The 20,912-nt window shown below is 38.1% G+C and overlaps 1 protein-coding gene across 18 annotated transcripts in view; it reads right to left on the reverse strand.

The window, feature by feature from the left end:
- dlg1b (discs large MAGUK scaffold protein 1b) overlaps positions 1-20,912 on the reverse strand; it is an 86,039-nt gene that overhangs the window by 10,106 nt on the left and 55,021 nt on the right. For 10 of the 18 annotated variants that reach the window (XM_053486119.1, XM_053486114.1, XM_053486123.1 and 7 more), the window contains 12 exons: positions 18,079-18,132; positions 15,827-15,877; positions 14,439-14,563; positions 13,074-13,243; positions 11,747-11,883; positions 11,520-11,664; positions 10,402-10,528; positions 7,904-8,060; positions 6,542-6,644; positions 2,062-2,176; positions 1,538-1,714; positions 976-1,042 (listed from right to left, as the gene is read on the reverse strand). In XM_053486119.1, coding sequence (XP_053342094.1) covers positions 976-1,042; positions 1,538-1,714; positions 2,062-2,176; positions 6,542-6,644; positions 7,904-8,060; positions 10,402-10,528; positions 11,520-11,664; positions 11,747-11,883; positions 13,074-13,243; positions 14,439-14,563; positions 15,827-15,877; positions 18,079-18,132 — 1,428 coding nt within the window. Of the gene's footprint in view, positions 1-975; positions 1,043-1,537; positions 1,715-2,061; positions 2,177-6,541; positions 6,645-7,903; positions 8,061-10,401; positions 10,529-11,519; positions 11,665-11,746; positions 11,884-13,073; positions 13,244-14,438; positions 14,564-15,826; positions 15,878-18,078; positions 18,133-18,490; positions 18,590-20,912 lie in introns of all 18 variants that reach the window. The other 8 variants (XM_053486111.1, XM_053486129.1, XM_053486118.1 and 5 more) reach the window with 2 other exon arrangements.

Below are 20,912 nucleotides of genomic sequence, written 5' to 3' on the forward strand. Positions count from 1 at the left end.
CCTGCCTAAATTTAATTACAAAGCTATAGTCTAATCTAAATAAAAATAATAAAAGCTATACGCTAACCTTCATTTAATTGTAAAGCTATAATCTAGCCTTAATTAAATAAAAAAGCTGCACACTAGACTGAAATTTAATTATGAAGCTACAGCTATCTGTCCTTAATTTAGTTATAAAACTATAATCCAGACTCGAATGTAATTATAAAGCTACAGTATACTCTAGGCCTTAATATAATTTAATACTACATTTTCATTTTTACATTTAATTCTAAAACTATACTCCAGTATTAATAGAATTAATACTAGCTATACTTTAGCCTAAAGTAAATTATAAAGCTATATTATATAAAGCTATTCTCTAACCCAAAATTAGTTATGAAGCTATACTCCGGCCTAAATCTGATTACGATGCTACAGTTTAGGACTTTTACCCTGACCTACAATTTAATTTTAAAAGCTACACTTTGGCCTAAATTCAACTATGAAGCTATAAACTAGCCTGAAATAAAATACTATCATTACTATATCTAGTCTGAATTTGATTAAGCAGCTAAACGTTAGTATACAATTTAATTATAAAGCAAAAATTAATCTTGAAATCAATTACAATCTATACTCTAGGCTGAACATCAATTCTAAAGTTAGAATTAAGCCTCAATTTAAATTATACTCTTAAATTAAATTTATACTCTTAAATCTTATACCATACATTAAGAATTTATAGTCTAACCTTACTGTTATTTTGAAGCTAAACTAACAGTATATATTACCTATAAAGTTATAGTCTCGCCTAAATTGAATTACAAAGCTAACCTCTAGCATACATTTAACTATGAAGCTGTACTACAGCTTGAATTTAACTATAAATTTATAATCTACTCTAATACATCTTGACTTCTAAGTAGATCCTTATTCGATTCTAAGGAAACAATTAAATTCACATTGAATGTGTGTGAGCTGTGGTCCACTTACTCCTTTCTCTCGTGATTTGGAGTTGAACTTGACCGTTTTTAACCTTGCTCTCTCCTTTTTTTCCACTCTGTGAGGGACACAAAGGGCACAGGTCAATACTCCCCGGCAATACAACAGTCCTGAGGGTTCGGATCATCTTGCATGCCAGTAGAGTTCACCAGGTCATGTGACCTACGTAATGTTTTACTATAATGGTGCCGATCAATTATGAATGCTGATAAGTATTTATTATTTATGTGTCACAGCTTACTTTGTTACAATTGTTTTGTTCTCTCCTAAAGAAAAATACTTACTTTGCCCAAGAGTACATTTATTAACCTTTCCAATTTACTACATAATAAAATGGAAAAACACAAAACATAATAAAATGAATATGAAAGGAAACACACTAACGTACACACAGTATAAGTATGGGTATGTTTTTCTGAGCATTTTGATGAATCAGCCACAGTTCTTCAAATGTACCTTTCATTTTATCAGGAAGTAATCTAAAAAAGATGACTGGCTCATTCTGTAGCCATTATAAGCCCTTATAAGCCAGTTTGTGCTTGTGAAGCCTGACCTCCTTTTGCTGGGGATGACTCCCATCTCCTCAACCTCGCCCTCGGCGGTGACCTGTCTCGCCTGCCACCACTCATCATCAGAGGCGTTCACCACGTGCAGGATGTCACCAAATTTAAAGTTTAGACCCTGGCTGGGGAGGCCGGAGTCCCTGGTTTTATCATAGTCAAACAGCGCCCTAGAGGAAAAAACACAACACCATGAAGCATAGACAGGTCGTCTGTGATTTAGAAATTCAAAGTTATTATATTATATTATATTATATTCATGATTTTAATTTATGATTATATTCATCATTGAGTTTTAGTTCAGAGAGAAAATGGGGATAAAAAAAATTATGTTTATAACTTGAACTTGACAAAATGTGTGTGAAAACCCCCCCCCCCCGGATAAACAGAATAGTTGCTGAACGAATATACAAAGCTGTAGCAGGTGTGGGCGTGGTTTACTGCAGAAGTGATGTTTGGAAGATAAGCTACAGGTGTAGTGACCTTATCTTGTTTCGGCATTGTGTGTGTGTGGTACCTGACGTATAGTGATCTCTTCTGACTGGTCCTCAGAGAACCGGACCCGGAGCTGATACTGCTGTTCATCATCTGTTCCCGCAGGTCATGGATCTTTGCCTCGAAGCGGCTGTACTCTGCAACACACACACATACAGCATATGTGTAAAACATCCTGTCATGAACTAGCTACGGTACTTGTGCTTTGTTATACAGAACAATATCTCAAAGTTAATAAAACCAAACAAACAAGCCTGGAAGTACACATTCTTTTGCCACTTTAACAGAGATTCACTGAACTAATTGATAGAGGAAGGCGAAAGAAATCAATTCAGCAAAATATCACGACTGTTTGGGAATTCATGTATTGTCACACTGCCTCTGAAACCGATTTGTCTTAATTCATTTTTAATGTTTGCATTTGAGGTGGTTCCACTATCATCCTACAGGTGGTGCTCTAAATGATTCACACATTGGCCGGCAGCACAGCATCCGTGTGGTAAGAGGGAATTATTTGGTAGCTGTTTTTAAAAAAATTTTATTTAAGAATTGTAACAGTCTGAAAAATTGTTAAATGATGTTTTTAAAATCATGATAATTATTAATCGAATCACTACCTGAATATTGCGCGGTCCCTGATGATTCCCATCCGTACGTATTTAAGCTGGGCAATATCGACAATCGGTTATCATTATGTGCATATTACTTTGTTCCCGTTACCGAGTTTGCATGTTTCCCCTGAAATGGAAGACTTCCTGTCAGTAATTTAACTGCAGCTGATACAGGCTGATTAGATCAGGACAGGCAGATCAAGCAGTGTAGTGTAGTGTAGTGAAGTGTGCCTGAACTGGGTTTAACAGAAAGTATCACAACACTGTCGAGGCTTTGAATGCCCAATATGGTGTGAACGAAAAAAAGAGAAAAAAAAGAGCCTCTTTTACACTCCGACATTATCAGCATTATCTTTTCTCAATGCTAACGTTGAGCATTTTGATAAAAATGCCCAAGATTTCCAATTAAACAGGAAGTGATGATAACGGCGGTTTGCATTGTTTTTCTCTACCATTCGTGCGGACATGTAATTCCATGCGAAATACGTTCATGATATTCCAAATAATGTATTTTTGTTCCAAGTTTTACACGACCAATCAGGACATAGCTTAGTGCTTTAAATATAATTAGGCAATAATGTGCTGGTATATTAGTGTGCAAACATAAAGAGATTTATATTTATATAAGGCCATTTTTTGATTGACTGATCTAATATTTGTTGTTAATAAAAGTGGACACTATTATTACTCATAGAGACCGACAGCAGACGTCACACTGTAACAGTGTCACATGTGCGTTATGTTAATCCCCCTTTTTTTGTCTCATGTTGCTATATAAAACGATATAAGAGAAGCATTCTACTCGTCACTTTTTCCACACAGAGTAAAAAGAGTGCTTAGTGTGGCTCGGTGCTTAACGTTCTGGGCTACCCAGTGAGAAGGTTATGGGTTTGAATCCCAACACAAGCAAGCCGACACGGGAATAATCTGACCATAGAAAATAAATTTCAAGGTTTTGTACATACGTTAAATGTGTATGTAAGAGTAAATAAATGACTTTGAAGTATTAAACGCGGTCTGTGTATTCCCCAGAGTATCACGAGTTCATAGATTTTAATTCCGATTAGACTTTTTCGGTATCAGCTTCTTATTTACATGAATCGTTCAATTTGAGCATTAAATGTGCAGATGTGAAAGTTGAAGAGCAAAACAGAGGAAGAGAGAAAGAGAGATACAGAGAGCTATAGTCACAGAGGAGGAAAAATGAGCCGATATGTTCATTCATTTATAATGAAGCCTACTGTGTGTGTGTGCGTGTGTATGGCAGTTAAAAGCTATCTTCTCTCTGCTGCACAAACAGATCAGAGCAAAGTTTATACACATAATACCAATCTTTTTCTTTCCACTCTACATCTTCAATAAACAGGACGTGACAATAAGCATTCAGCACGATTCTAAGTGATGTCCTGGGTCTTGTAATTACACATGGAGTAGGGCTGAGCACTAACACAGCCTTTGCGAACACGGACATCGCCGAAAGACACTCTTAAAGCACGGTCTTTACATCCAAATATCAGGTTATGGATTAATTTCCTATTGTTTTTTAATGAATTATTTACAGATTTAATGAGTGAAAAGCGATACAGGGCAATCTTTCAGGTTACAGGTATATAAAAGTTGCTGTGAAGTGCCGTGGCATCCTGTTTTGTTTGAGATTTAAATGTAAAATGAGGAGACGATACGCCACACGGGAGGAACGTTTTTACAATCAAAGGCAACTCCTTTAACGTTTAAATCTCTTAAATAATAAAGCATCAAACAACAGAGAAAAACATACTCTAAAAATTCATAATTTTTCATCCGCGATACTTACAAGTCCTTCCCAGCGTCCTGCTTCTGAAATCAGTCCCAAGAGTACACTTTTTCCACACACAATCCCTTTCTAGGGTTCTCCTAGTGACAACAGCTCTCTAAAAGGCAGCAAGGCTCCATGTTTACTAACTCTATCTCTCTCTCTCTCTCTCTCTCTTATCCTGCCTCTGTGCACTCAACCCCTCCCAGCCGAGTCTGCTCATCCCTCTCTCCGTCCCTCTATCCGTCCCTCTCACTGTTCAAGGCCACACACTTCACTCACAGTGATGTAGTCCTTAAATAAATGTCAGCCAGAGGGGGAAAAGAGTAAAAAAAAAAAAAAAAAAGGGATGTGCAAACAACATGCACATACACACAGCAGCTGAAGAGAAATTTATCATAGACATGATATCATTTATCAAGACAAGCAGATCACTCACTCACTCACTCAGCTTCTATACCACTTCATCCTGTATTCAGGGTCGCGGGGACCTGAAGCCTATCCCAGGAGACTTAGGGTACAAGGCAGGGTACACCCTGGACGGGGTGCGAATCCATTGCAGGGCACACACACAAACACACTCTTACACACCGGGCAATTTGGGAACGCCAATTAACTAATCCTTATACTTCCCAAGCCTTTGACGAGGTTTAGGATCGTCCGCAGTATAAAAATGGCATGTGGGAATAACGCTGTGCGGTAACCACACCAAGTACTCTAACTGCTGCCGTTACAGTACTAAAGTAGCTCTCGGGTCACTGATGTAAAAATGTTCTTTAATACAAATTTAAGTCTGCAATGTGCGACAAACTCTGCACCAAACCAAGCACTGACTAAACGCAGATCTGGTGAGCGTCCGGTGAGCGTGGCTTAATAGTCAAATGAGGGAAGTTTTACTTATCAGTCACAGCAGAAATAAACAAAGCAGCAGATATGAGAGAGAGAGAGAGAGAGAGAGAGAGAGAGAGAGAGAAAGAGAGAGACCTCTAATCTTGCTTTACAATGTGTTACTCAGATGTTTTGTTTATAAATTTAAGGTGAAAGGTGAGAAAAATCAGCCACTATTGTCATTTAATCCTTGTGATAGGTTACGTCAGTGATTGGTGCAGTAAAGGCACTTTAAGAAACCAGCTCATCACTTTATACAAGGGGTAGAAATCACCAGTTACCACCCAATATGATATTATTACGATACCTCGTTGTTGATTCGATTAAAATTACAATTCTATAAGCATCACGATTTTATAAATATCAAATTCAATATTACATTTCCCCCAAAATTTGTTACCATTTTAAACCTTTAAAAAAGTTTAATGATTAATTAATTTTAGTTCGTTCCTTATATAACATTTGTTTTCTCACTTAAAAACCAAGCGCAGCTTTTAAACAATACAAACCAACTTTAAATATAAGAGTTGAAATTTTTTCTGAGCAGCACAGTGTGTGGTACAGAGTGCGCCACCTGTAGGATTATAAAGAAAGCGAGATGTTTTACCGCTTCAAATGCTTCCGAAATCTAACAACTCGACTGATAGTGAGCACGCTGGCGAGTGTGGGGCTTTTAACACACGCAATTTACGACCAATTTGTGCTTGGGGTGTTATGAGACTGGTGTAAGCGTGTAGAATAAATGGGTTTGACACTAATTTGCTTGGAGAACGATGCAAATCAAGGGCTTTTAACATGTACTGTAATAATGTGTGTGTATATATATATATATATATATATATATATATATATATATATATATATATATAAATAAAACGACTTTGAATCACCACAAAATAGGATCTCAAGTCATAACAGAATCGATTTTTTCCCCATCTCTACTTTATCTAATTATAGAATTTAGAAAAAGAATTAGAAAATAGCAATTAAGTAGTAGTTAAAAAGCAGTTAAAGGAAATATTAATATTTAATTTAAGTAAACCAGAACATTATAACATATCAGTGTAACTGGCGCGACAAAAAAGCAGCAATAAATTAATACAAATAAAAACGAGCTCCAGGTGAGTGCTGCTCCTGGTTTTCTTTCTGGTCATTGGTTTCTCGTCTATTTTTTTATGCTCTGTTTTTGATATATGGTAGGAAAGACTCACCCTCTGGTCTGAAGTGGGCGATGATTGTGACGGTCTGACCGGCGTTTTTGAGAGCAGCCGCTGCCTGTTCGTGAGTCGCACTGCGCAGGTCCACTCCATTCACCTGCAGCCCGGAAACAGAAAGACTTTTTTATTCCAGAGTTTTTCATACTATGCTAGTCTAAAAAAAAAAAAAAAACAACAACATATGAATTAAAAAATGCTGATAAATAATGCCAGACAGATGTTTTACTGTTTTAAAGCCCTCTTTGTCTGGCAGGAACATAGGGTGGTTATGACTACTGTTTAATCATTTAAAAACATTATGAAATTATAAGGAATTAAAAATAGAGAAATTATTAATTCCATAAACACTAATTTCTCATATGTCTAAACCTTTTTTGTGTGCTTTTTCATTTTCCGTGTTCACACACAATCCATAGTGGAGCATTATGTTCAAAAGTTTAACTCTAAAGATTACATACAACAAAAAAGGCATGGCAGGAAATACAAATATAATTCCTGGGCGTTTCAACCCTGCCATGTCATTTCAGTGCGGTTATTTGATTTAGAAACTAAAACTGAATGAATGATTTTTTTAAATTATTTGGAGCGTGCTCCGCCTTTCCCTAACGAGGAGGAAATGACTCCAATTTGGTGACATCAAGCCTACATAAGGGTGTGTTTGAAAAAGAAACCAGCCCTGTTGGAGTTTAGAGAGAAGGTTAAAAATAGATTTTAGGGTGTGTTTCAGGTCTCACAACAGGACCCAGACAAATGTGTGGGAATAAGAGAGAGAGAGAGAGAGAGAGAGAGAGAGAGAGAGAGATGTACAATGACACAACTGAGTAATTACTAAGTGTATGTGGGGGAAAGGCTGGACACGGTGTAAGGATGTAACAACGTACTGTATATACTATATACAGTGATGTTATGTCAAAAGGCTGGTGCGGTGATGAAGAGGCGAGTATGGATTAAAATAATAATATTAAAAGGAAAAAAGTGGGCCTCCACTTGGACAAAAAAAAAGTAACGAGGGACATCAGGAAATCAATAAATGAGTTGATGAATATTTAAGAGTTTATTTTCTCTACTTGTTCAGCCAGTACACATGGCATTTCCACACCACTCGAGCTCTGTCCTTAGGCTCAGTTTTGGATCTTGCATCAATAGGGGAAAAAAAAAGCTGCAATTCAAATCACGTGTCAAGTTCACTTCCTGCACTGGGTCGATTCAGAGATGAACTGCTTTCTCGTGGACAGATAACACACACCAGGGTTCCTTTCAAACAGCCTGACTTCTGTGCATATGCAATCATCCCAAGTGTCCTATCCTCAGACTTCACGTTTAGTCTATTACTATTTATCAGCGTGTCTGACGTACCGAGATGAGGCGATCTCCTTTCCTCAGCTCCCCGCTCAGATCAGCAGGACCTCCTGCCAGAATGAAGGAGATAAAAATTCCCTCTCCATCCTCTCCACCTACGATGTTGAAGCCTAGTCCCGTGGCCCCGCGGTGTAACACCACTTTTCTCGGCTCTCTGTCGTAAACACACACATGCTCTACTTTAGTACTTTACATGACAATAAAACAGGAGAAATAGGACATTAATTCTGGTCACGTATCACATACAGAACTTTATCACACACATAAAACTCATAACCGTTATCTGATTCAGCTATAAAAGCCAAATTGTAAAACATAACTCACAGCATTAAAATGAGCTCAATCTATAACGACTAGTCATTAGAGGGCGCTGCTGCCCTAAGCCCAGTTTATATGCAAAGTACTGAGCTGAATTACAAAAAGAATGACTCCAGGCACCAAGTACAACATTACTTGAGCACTTTGGTTGTGTATGAGGGGGTACAAGCCACCTTTTTTTTATACAGTACAAGTAAAAAAAACAAATTAATTAACATTTTAAAAAGGATTGATAGTACAGAACTAAAACCTTAAAGTTCAGGAATTGCTTTTAGACATTGGATTTTATAAAAATAAGGAAGTTTGTACAGCTGCATCCTTAAAACTCTCATGTAATTAAACATTTAATCAAATATTAAAATATTTAGTTTTGCACCAAACATACATTATAAATAGCTATACATTACATTTAACCCTTACATTTCCAAGAATTGGTAGTAACATATATTTACTATAGTTAATGAATAACTAGCTTTTTGATCTTTTTTTTTTCTTTTTCACTTGAACTAATCAAATTCAATTAAATAATCAGTCATTATATCAGCTACTTTTGCCGTTATTGTATTATCCATTTTTTGGGTTTATACAATTTAAGATCTGGCTTTTTTTTTTTGTTTTCCCCCTAAATCTAATTCCAATTGAACGGATTACTACGGCACATTAGAATAATCTTGTTCATGCTCTCGTCAAGGAGATGAAGACATTAGTGTAAATTTTTATGCAGATGAAATCACATGGTGCGGACCATTTCATCAATTCTATTTGTAATTTATATATATATATATATATATAAAAAAAAAGAGGTTGGAGAGGAACGGTACACAGCATCCGGATATAAAGGTCTGATGATAAACGTCCAACAAACCAACAAATTTGTAACACTTTTTATGCAAAAAAATAATAACGTTAAAATGCATTTAAAAAAATATTTATACGGTGTTAAAATAACACGTTTTAACAGGATTAGTAAGTTGGAATGGTCAGTATGAAATTTCACTATTAAATACAGTGATTCCAAACAAGTATGTACTCGATGAATAGATAAATAAAGATATTGTTGATAAAGTGCAGCGTCACTAAAATGACTGAGATATTGATATTATATTAGCATATTGCTCAATCCTAAAGCACTGAAGACTGACCTGTTATTTCTTTTTTGTTTAACCTGGATGACCCGTGGAAAACGATCTGGTAACTGGATCTACCCGGCTCAGTGAGAAGGACATCAATAACAAAAGTCCACGAATGTGATACTCTACGTGATCCTGACAACGACTACAGTTACGCAGAAATGATTGAAAATATTATATTAGTTATATATTTAAAATAACTAATACAGAAATACAAATGGCTGTTTTTATCCTGCCTGTATGGAATGCGTTCTCTTTTCTTTATTGTGCTGTTAGCGGCGTTTCATATGAGGAGTGACGAAGGGCTGTCAAGTGCAACGTGTAGACACTCTTCCTGACGTCCCACCTGTCCCCTCAGCCAAGGACTCGTTCAGGAAGACTAAATTGATAGGTTGTGTTTGTGTGTGTGTGTATGTGTGTGTGTGTGTGTCATTTTCTGAGTGACGATTGCTCAATTCTATTATCGCACAGCAGCAAGAGTCATTCTGTCTGAAAGCACGGCTAAATTGTGGTGACCTTGAGCTTCTCAGGAAAAGAAGGAGATAAAAGGGGGATGGGGGATGGGAGAGAGAGAGAGAGAGAGAGAGAGAGAGAAAGAAAGAATGAAGAGATTGAATGAAGATTTTTTTTCCCTCCCGCTGCAAATATTGCCTCCCGCGACTCGTGAGGCCAATAAATTTTTCATAACTTCAGCTCATCTCTTTTTGCAGCAGGGAAAGAGACATGAAAAATGCAAAGCGGGAGAAAAGGAGTGAGAGATAAAGACCGAACCGATACACAGGCAATAATTCTTATGCAAAAAAAGAAAAAAAAAAGAAAAACAATAAATAAATAAATACAGTTACTGTTTTAAAACTCAAGATTGAAGCAAAGATGACGGCGAGGCGGAGCTAGCGAAACGAGGCGGAGCTTTCTAAACTGCCTGACAGGCCGGTAGAGGCCTGATCTAGTTTCTTCTCCAAACATGTTCAATTTGATAACTAAAAGATACAGTAACTGAGATCATGTTTACAACAGTGAAGGATAAATTTAAGAGATTAAGTCTACCTGGTCATGTCATCTTCCCCCTGCGAGGTCTTGGGCGTAGGGGAAAAGCGCCCAGAGGAGGATGCTGGAAGCGTCTGGTTCAGGTAGTTGGGGGTGTTGATATGGTTTTCCATGTGCTGAGAATAAGCTGAAGGCAAAAACAGAAAATGAATTGGTCATAAAGAAAACTACTTTTACGTAGCAGATAATCTACGGAGAACAATCTTCAAAACAATGAAATTATTTATTTATTCATCCATCCATTTATCTAATCCATTAAGCCATTCACAACCATCTCATCAAATCCATCCAATTACCCATTCATACACCCGGTGCCTAAAATCCAACTACTGTATATCCAACCTCTAAAATCCACCCATTGCTCATCAAAAGCAATCCATCCATTCATCCAACATCCACCCATCAGTCTATATATCTATCCATTAATTTGTCTGTTACAAACACTCATCTCCCCAAATCAATCTATCATCACACCATTTATTCTACTGTTCATTTAGCTAATCTATCTACCCATCCATATCCCTCCATCCATCAGAATTTATCTACCCATCCACATCCCTCTTTATCTACCCATACATTTATCTCCTTAGCTATTTACATCCATATTCCCTTATCCATCCATCCATCTAATCGATCTATAGACCTCCTAAATTTCATCCACCACCCAACAGCCTCAAATCAATCCTTACATCCATTCACCCACAACCATTAATCTATCCATTTATCCATCAACCCGTCTCAAAAACAATCCATTTCTATCCACCCAAAATCATTCATCTTCTCCATCTTCCCACCTCCTGAAATACATCTACTTATCCCCAACCCCAAAATCCATCCATCCTAATCCATCCATCAACATGTATGCCGCAAATCCATCAGTTCATCCATCTACCCAAATTTATCCATCATTCAATCAAGCAAATCTGTCAATCCTTTTATCTACTCAAATCTTTCTATACATTTATTCATTCATCCACCCAAAACCACCAATCCATCAACCTTCCACCCATCCATCTTCCTAAATCTATCCTTTGATGTAGATGAAGGCATATTAAACACACAAAGAAACAGTGTTAACACTGGTGTGTGTGTGTAAAAGCAATCATCGCTCCACTCACAGTTCGTGACATCAGGAGGAGCGAAACTGTCGTTCATGAAGACACTGTTGGGTTTGGCCACTTTCAGGTACACCACATCTGTAGTGTTTTTCAAGGCAGTCACGGCATTCTCATGAGTCACGTCTTCCAGACACACGCTGTTCACCTAACACACACATATCCATCAGCCTATTATGAACAACAGACAGCTGTTCAGATTCTCTTTATTGCTCTGCCGGTCGACTTACGGCCAGGAGTTTGTCTCCGATCTGTAGCCTGCCGTCTTTGTGCGCGGCGCCTCCTTCGATGATCTTGGTGACGTAGATGCTGTTGTCTCCTGGTATGTGCTGATTTCCTACACCTCCGGCTATACTGAAACCAAGACCTGAGGCATACCAAGAAAAACACTTATTAAAAAAGTGGTTTATTATCCAGTAGAAAGTCTGCAACAGTATAAAACACTGAACTGTCACATTACAGAAATATACAACATTCTATTAAAACGACTTTATCGTGACATATAAAATAATGAAACATAAAACGGAAGGTATATTGTTTTCTCATACCTTTTTTTACGTCTTAGATGGAAAAAAAGTGTGAATGTAAATTAAAGCAGTGAATAATAAACCAATGAGTCATGACACAGGTACAAGAGCTATTTCAATAATTAAATCGGCATGGTTGGCTTGATTTATATATACATATAAGATTCGAGGAAGTGTAGTGATAACTGCTAAAATAAAAGTAAAATAAAAGGGATAATAAAGACGCTGCTGTTGTCGAAGGAACGAGAAAGACGGAGTACAGGACAGGGAGGAGGCAGGGGAAACCGCTTCCATGGCAACTACATTTTTGGTGCAGTTTGATGGAGGAACACTGCGGGGTCATGCTGATGAAATCTACCAAGGATGATTTGGAGGGCGGAAAAATAAAGGAAGGAAAGGGAGAACTGAAGGTAGCAAAAACAGGGAACGCAAGAAAGAAAAAGAAGGAAGGAAACGGGGAAAAAAACAACAACAGAAGTTACACAAACAATGTGTTTTAGTCAATAAATAAGAATAAAAACTGAATGGAATGAATTTTGAATTAAGATGTATAGATGTGCGTGTTTTCTTTTTTCTTCTCCAAATACTGCATTTAAAACATTAAGGATTTTGAAATGGGCAGCATTTTTTTTCTCAGGTTTTTCTCAGGATGTTTTCCTGCTTTTGTTCCCTAATTTAGAACAGAAAAGAATATTTAATAATTGGTCACATGTACTTTACAGCACAATGAAATTATTTCACAGAGCGCAGGGTGACAGAGTTGTGTTTTTATGTGGACAAAAGTATTTTTTTTTAACACGTAGGTCATGTGGACAGAACTGGGGGGGGGGGGGGGGCTGATGACGGGACAAGAACGTTACCGCTGCACCACTCGGGGGCATAATGTTATTGTTTTTCTCTTCCTTTATCATCGTAATGTTTTGTGCAGAGGTGTGTCCTACTTTATAACCAGGCAACCGAATGTACGAAGAGACAAATGATTACCAGGTTTCGCTCTCTCGATGGTATTGCTCACACATAACACACGTACCTTTAGGTCCTTTAACCAGTTTGAGCTCGACGATTTTCTCCGAGACGGATTTTCTCCTCCTGACATAAAGCCTGACCAGTGACCCCGCCTCCTTCAGCGCCTCCACTGCCTTGCTGTGGGTCACATCCCGAACGTCCTCCTCGTTGACACGCAAGATGACGTCGTTCACCCTGCACACAGAGAATGCGCTCATAATACACACACGTACCCTGTAACATACTTCACTTACTTCCGAAGAAGCCTTTCATCATCTTTCTTGAATTTTTTGTTACAGCACGGGTCAGCGGTAAAGTTCAGATTCAAACCTCTATTCAAAACATATCAAATGCACACCCACGCGCACTGAGAGGCCTGACCCCTTTACAAAAGACTTTCTCCCCCTCTGACAGACTAAATGTCAATGTGTCCTCATCACTGTCAGCGCTCAGCTCCACTGCGTGTCCACACTGCTGCAGCTTTAATGAGCCTCTGACAGCACGCTCAAATACACCGCTCTCCCTTACGCGCACGCGCACGCACACACACACACACACACCATGTCAGATTTTTGTAATATATTTAAAGTCTGTGTTTTTTTTTTATCGATTAATCTTTCTGAATGAGGAACCGAAGCTTATTTGTTAATGTTATGATGTCAGGTTGTAGTCGACATCCTTTTACCTTTTACGCTTAACACGACAATAACTTTTTTTATTTGTCTTTGCAGATTATGTTTATAATTTGCATCGGCAGGTCATTATTATAGACTTTTACTGAACACTAGTTAGTTTAAAGTAATGTGGAAAAAAATATACAGGGTGCTGGAGCAAGTGCTATTCTTTAAAAGCTGTCACAGGGGGGGAAAGACAAATTTCTTTTATTTAACACAAGGTGGACTATTTGTATAGGATAAACTGACTTATATCTATTAAGAATAATTTACATGCATAAACACTGAAACATTCCTTGGATTATTTGGTGCAGTATGAATTTAATCAGCTTTTTAACACCGTTTCCGGGTGTGATCAAGCAGGAAAAGCTCTAACGTCTGCATGACATTGTTCTCAGTTTTAATAATTGATCTAGTTCCCTGGCATTTATTACATACATATCCTTGAAGGTGAGGATTGCAATGATAAAATAAAAATACATATAAAAATATGCTTCAAAATCTGACACGACATCATGTAAAAATACGACGAAACACTCTGGAGGAAGTCTTCTATGCCAGGTCTAAAGGGGTTACAGTCTCCTATTATTAATGAAGTATTTATATACCCGAGTCTAAATTAATATGCTCCTTAAAGGTGATCTTTATACAGCTATATCGAGTTACCGAACCGAATACTGCTGCCGCCCGCGGTGGTAATATGAACCCAGACTTACCGGAGTCTCCCGTCCTGAGCAGCGGCGCCCCCTGGGATCACTTTGGTGATGAAGATGCTGGGGTCCTCTCCGATGTGAGGGTTATCCGTGCCACCTGCGATACTGAAGCCCAAACCGGAGTTTGCCTGAACACAGAAACGGGTTTCGTAGCGCGCTCTTAAAAATAGCAGGTAATATAATATACCTCATGGCCACCGCTGAACTGATTTTATTTTTAGAAGACTTTAGATCCATTAATAAAAGGTAAGTTTGGGTGTAAGCTAAGTGCATAAAAAAACAAAACACAAAAAAACAAAAATTATGTCTGGAAGCAGAACAATGTACTGTACAGTAATAACACCGATCAAGATTTAGGTGTCATTTAAGATATTATATTCAACTTAAACCACTTCTATACCTCTTTGAAATTACATAACACAAAGTTAAGTTTATAACTTGGTTAAGTTGGAGTTTATAAGTATATGTAGCATTTTAAAAAAATGTATCTCAAGGTAATAATGCGCAGTTGAGAGAGAGCAATGCAAACTGGGTCAGAGAGAGAGAGAGAGAGAAAGAGCGAGAACAGTTGGCACAGTCAGGGGTTAAAGATCTCAATTGTGTGACAGAAGACAGAGCTGTTTTGCTCCTTTCCACTCGCAGTGAGAGAAATAAGGTATGACAGATCACTTACTGAACAATATGAAGAAACACGTAGTGAAGCTGGGGCCGATTTCTTTTCTAGCCCAGACTATATGTTAATGTCAGGTTATTAGAGTGGGATTAAACTTGGGTAGATTACTAAGTAAGCTATATTAGATGGAATCAGTGTCTTTATCAACGCTTAGTTTTCTGGGATTCTCGAGGGCCAGAAGTATTGGAACATTATCTGGAGAACGATTCAACAATCGACAGTGCTCGTTACAGTGAGACGCTTATTGAAGAGCTGAAGCCTAAACTATGTATTAACTGCAGAGGACTGATATCCGAGGGCGTCCACACTCTATAGTCCTGAACTCGCTCCATCTGACTTTCACCTAATTGCTCCCTGAAAGCAGCCCTATGAGGACAACGATTCGCTTCAGGTAAAGAAGTGAAGACGGTGGTGCATTTGTGGCTCGCAGCTCAGCTTAAAACATTTTAAATAAGGGGAATACGAAAGCTTGTTGACAGATGGACAATGTGTATTGAAAGAGCAAAGAGACTCTGTTGAAAAATGAGGTATTTGTCTTTTCTAAAAGTGAATTTAAACAAATTCTACAGCCAGAGCATGGATCATTTTTCAGTCACCCGCATATGAATTTTTAAGACGTGGTTTAATTTTTTGGGGGAAAAAGTGATAAAAATCAATGTAACAGGAGTAGATTCATTCGCTACTTATTCCCATCACCAGTATGAAGGACTCCACTCACCCTCTCCAACGTAATCTCCTCGTACTCATAGTCTGCTTCTGTGCCATTCACCTGCAGGATAAAGAAGAAAAAAAACGCACATATATAACACATCAGATCCAAATAAGCATTGGCGTCCACAGCTCGAGATTTTCTGAACAATTTAACCAGCACAAAGGCAAGCGACGAGACAAATGAAGCGTAGAAAATGATGGTTTTAGATACAAGCGAATGTCCGTGATGGAGGCCGGGGTTTAAAAATAGACCTACGGACCAGACGATGCTGGTCATAAAGTACGACTGGACCGTAATAACGTTCTCCCTAATGTTCAAGCGGGGCGATTAGAGAGTCAGACACTCGCTGTCACTAAAGGAGAGCTCAGGTCAAAACGCTCACGCTACTACAAAGTCAATATTGAGGAGTTTTAAGTGACTAGTGCATAAAACATTTACGAATCATCTATACGTGTGGACGCTGTGCATTAAAGGGTTAATATAAGTAAAATAAAACGTAATACGAGTCTTTCAAGGAAGACACACTAAGATGCAGGACATAATAAAACTGTGCGTGTTATATTTGTTAACTGTTTACAGTTTACAGACGGAGAGATGCTCAGGTCGATAAATTCACCACCCACCATCACGTCTCGGCTGAATCAGCTAAATACGTCTCTACGTATTTAGAAAGGTGTACCGTCACTCCTGAATGATTACTCACAGTTCTGCTTCTTGACACTCTTACTGTGCATTAAGACCAATCACAGGCAGCCAATTATAAAAGACAAAATACACAGATTCCCCTGGGTCGCCATGTGGTACTGAGGCTAGTGTGTGAGTGTGTGTGTGTGTGCGCATACACAAGCACACAAGCTCCCTAAAGACACAGATTAAAGCCAGATCAAGTCTTTTCCCTCTGCAGAGAGTCTCGGGGGGGACGCCGCAGTACTGCTGTGGAAAACTGAGAGAAAATGAGAGCGATGATTCTCCACGCTGCTGATAAACACCTCAAACAGGAGACGCGGGACACGAGTGTGTGTAAGTGTTAACTCAGCACTAAAAAACTCTGTGTTCCCTAGAATACATTTAGACCAATCAGAGAGAGAGAGACAATAGAGCCACTAAAGCCAATTACATTGGCATAGCAACAAGTTGTTTTTTTAGAAGAGGGCACTTGTACTCCTACAGGAAGCTGGAAGAACTGCAGGAGGGAATAAACAAACTCTTTTCTGGAAATGAATTCAGTATTGAAATAACTTGCGAGTCTAAACATATTTATAGAATTAATAATAAATTATTTTTCACAAATTGTAAATTACAGACCACTAATAAAAAACCTAGTGGAACTACAATCATGAATATGACATGCCGTGATAAAAGCATTAAGGAATTCAATACAACAACAAAAAATCTAAAAGTTTTAAGATTTTACAACAAACTGTCTCAGTGTGGTAGAAAATACTTTACAGGTGTTCTTGATCTATATATTTATTATATCCTGCAATATATGGCTAATCCTGGCAGAAAACCCTTTTATAGTTGATATACTTTATATTTCTAAAGAAAGAGAAAAGGTGACTGAAAAACTGAAAAAGGAAGATTAAAAGAAATTAAATGAAAATGAATAAAATTAAAAGAAAATTTAAAAAAAAAATCACGTGCCATAAAAAGAAAAACAGAGAAAGTAGTACTAGAAAGGGTTTATTCCGTATCTAAACAATAAAAAATAAAGTAAATTAAAGGCTTAAAGAAAACAAAAGCAAGGTAATAATGAATGAAATGAAAGGAAAAAAAATTAAGGGTAAAAAAATACATTAAAAAGAAGAAAAGAAGAAAAAGAAGAAAATATAAGAAAGGGAAAGGAAAAGAATTTAAACCAAACAAATGCGGAAAATAAAATAAAAGCAAAGAGAAGGAACAGACAAGTTGTCTTTTTTTTGTTCTTTATGTGCTTTAAAAAGGGAAAAGGAAAAAAAAATGGGTTCCTTACATGCCACAAAACGAAAAAGGAGAAAGAAATGAACTGAAATGGTTCATTATATACTGAAAAAAAAAAAAAAGAATTCTACTCCAGATGTACCTGGGTTTTAAAAATATGTTTCATTCACTTTTGTCAAACTCTTTAATTCTGTCTCTTAAACATAAAGTACGGAAATAAAAATGTGAGGTGTTACTGTCACTGTTTCCTCTGAACAGTGCATGACTTACACACTTCTCCCCAACCCGTCCAAGTGTGTGACATTTCAGAAATAAGATAAACAAACAGATAAACTCACATAAGGGGCTGAATCCAGGCTTTCCGTGTTCACGACGACAGGAGGAGGATTCGCCTGGAAGAAAGAGCGGCACAGTTAAACATCTGTAAGACGCCCTGTGCCGGACGCTCGGACACCAAAATAACCAACGTCCAAACACATCGTTCCCCACAGTGGCATGCCAGAGACTTGGACTTACTCTCCTCACGACGCTACAAACACCAGCACTGGCACGGACATGACATTTTACGCTGCACTACTGGAGTGTGAATGCTACTAGCTCTCAAAGTGGACTCAATTTGATTCTAAGTGTCAGACTCGAGCTGTGATATGGTCACTAAAAGAGCAGTGGAATCAACAGAAAGAAGAAGAGAAGGGAGGAGAAATATGAGAAAAATATAAGAAATGGATGAAAAATGAAATAAAAAAAGACCTGTGACGTCGGTGAAGGGATGACAGCGGCCTCCGCAGGGACAGGCGAGATTGGGATCACGGGGATTATGGGAGTGGAAGGAGGGGTGGCATCTGTCTGCTGAACAATAGCATGGTGAAGAGGTCAGGTCACACACACAGACACACACACATACACACAAAACAGAAATATACAGGAGGGCAATGGGGATGGGAGAGTGTATTTGTATGCATATGTGGGGTAAATCCCTCTGTGTGTGTATGTGTGTGTGTTTGGGTGGTGCAGGGGGGTGTTATGCTTCGTCTGACGCACACTGTGCATGGGATAAGTGTAAAAAAAAAAAAAAATTATATATAAATGCAACTCATTTGTTGAGTGCGGATACACACCCCTGAGAAAATGAATGACGAGGAAGATTGCAGAACACACACACACACACAAATACATACAGTGTGACAATAGGAATACATTTTATTATAATGTATATATTTTTTTATCAGGTCATGAGATGAATTTAGCTGGATACAAATGAATTAGAGTAAAAGAGAGAGAGAGAGAGTTTAAAATCGTCACACGTTGATCTTGTCAACCCGAACAAAGGCGCGGTTTAGATCTGGTTAACCGAATCGATCGGAGCCCTACTTTACCGTTCCACATTCCCGGTGTGGCTGTGACTTACTCTAAAGCAGGACAAGGGTCTGCTGATTCTTCAGTGTGAATACAACCACTTAAACCGATGAGTGATGAGAAAGAACAACAAACTTGGCTCTACTTTCCAAAACCAATCTGAATACAGTGACTGAAACAACGTCCTTGTTCTTCAAAACTGGTCGTATGTCATATTAAAGCCAATGAACTTACGGAAAGGAAAAATATCTACTAAAACAAAAACTTTTTAAGGTTCAACACATCGTGGTTCCTCTTAATGAAAAAAACAAACAAAACAACAACAACCAAACTCTCAATAACTGCACAATACAGTTGTAAGCAGCGATGAGCGGGCCCAAGCACCTGTGCCACTGCCACCCAGGCACTCCACACAACCTGTGTGTTTTTTGAGCATGCCAAGACCTCTAAAAAGCCCCGGATGGTGATGTCACTCAATATAATGTCACTCAGGACGTCATGAGCTACTTTTCGGCATAAGTTTAAGGCATCCTCACACACATGATGTTATATCAACTCTATCTGTTATCAACCAAATAAGGATGGGTTCCCGGTTGAGTCTGGTTTCTCTCAAGGTTTCTTCCTATTGCCATCTCAGGGAGTTTTTCCTTGCCACTGTCGCCGTCACTTTGGCTTGCTCATCAGAGACATTTCATTCATTCATCTCATTATTATCTAGACACATTTTTCTCACACATACACAATTTATTATTATTATTATTATTATTATATATTTTTTAAATGAATTTCTTTCATTTTTGTGAAGCTGCTTTGAGACAATGACCATTGTTAAAAGCGCTATATAAATAAAATTGAAAATTGAAATCAAGTTCGATCAGTCTCGATTTTTAAGATTGTTCTTAAGAAATTTCTTTCTTGGTGCCACTTAAATATACGCTGCCTCTATCAGCCAATTATGTGTTTTTTTAAACACACTGTGATGCTGACTTTACTTCAAACTTTGCCTAGAAACACTTAATGAGCAGCCTTTGAAAAACACTGCGCTATGGAAACACAAACACACACAGGATTCCACAGAGAAAGGAAGAGTGTCCTTGACTTTCTTGCAGATGTATTTAAGGGCAACATTTTTTTCCTCCTTACAAAAATAGGCGGCGGAAGAAGAAAAGAAATCTTGTTTAAGACCTCAGCTTGGCCCATGAAAGGGAAAAAAGAAACCCTCAGTGTCAAGTGTAATAGAAACCTTACTACAGAGCAGCGCGTACAGTGCAACAGGTAGACCGAATGTAACAAGAAACTCACGTTCTGTGATATAATCAATACATACGTTTGACATGTGGGCTGAAAATTAGCACTGACTCAAGGAATTCTATTAAAGAAAGAACGCTTTTCTAATTCCTTAAAACAGGAGACCAGTGTCTTGAGAGAAACTGAGAAAGAACATCACTTGGGAATGTCCTCAAAAGGTTCCTCAAATCAGAAGCATGGTGCAGCCTAGGACTAACCTGAAAAAGTCAAACACTGGAATGCTGCACCACAAATACAAAACCCATGGACTTCTCAAGCTGCTACCTTAATCATGGAGTTGCAGAGCTGAAGTTTTTTTTTGGGAAATAATTTACAGAAATAAATCTAAACTTATTATAAATTAATAAAAACTTCCACTCAGACCAGCAACGCCGAAGCGAACCAGAGAATCGCAATTAAAAGCTTCACTCCAAAAGATCTACACAATAGAGTCAAGCCAGAGCTTGAGGTCACATACTGTGACGTACCTTCTCAAATCCCAGTGAGGTCCAGAGTGGGCGCTCTCTAA

Source organism: Clarias gariepinus, chromosome 25 (genome assembly GCF_024256425.1).
Source record: "Clarias gariepinus isolate MV-2021 ecotype Netherlands chromosome 25, CGAR_prim_01v2, whole genome shotgun sequence".
Classification (NCBI taxonomy): domain Eukaryota; kingdom Metazoa; phylum Chordata; class Actinopteri; order Siluriformes; family Clariidae; genus Clarias; species Clarias gariepinus.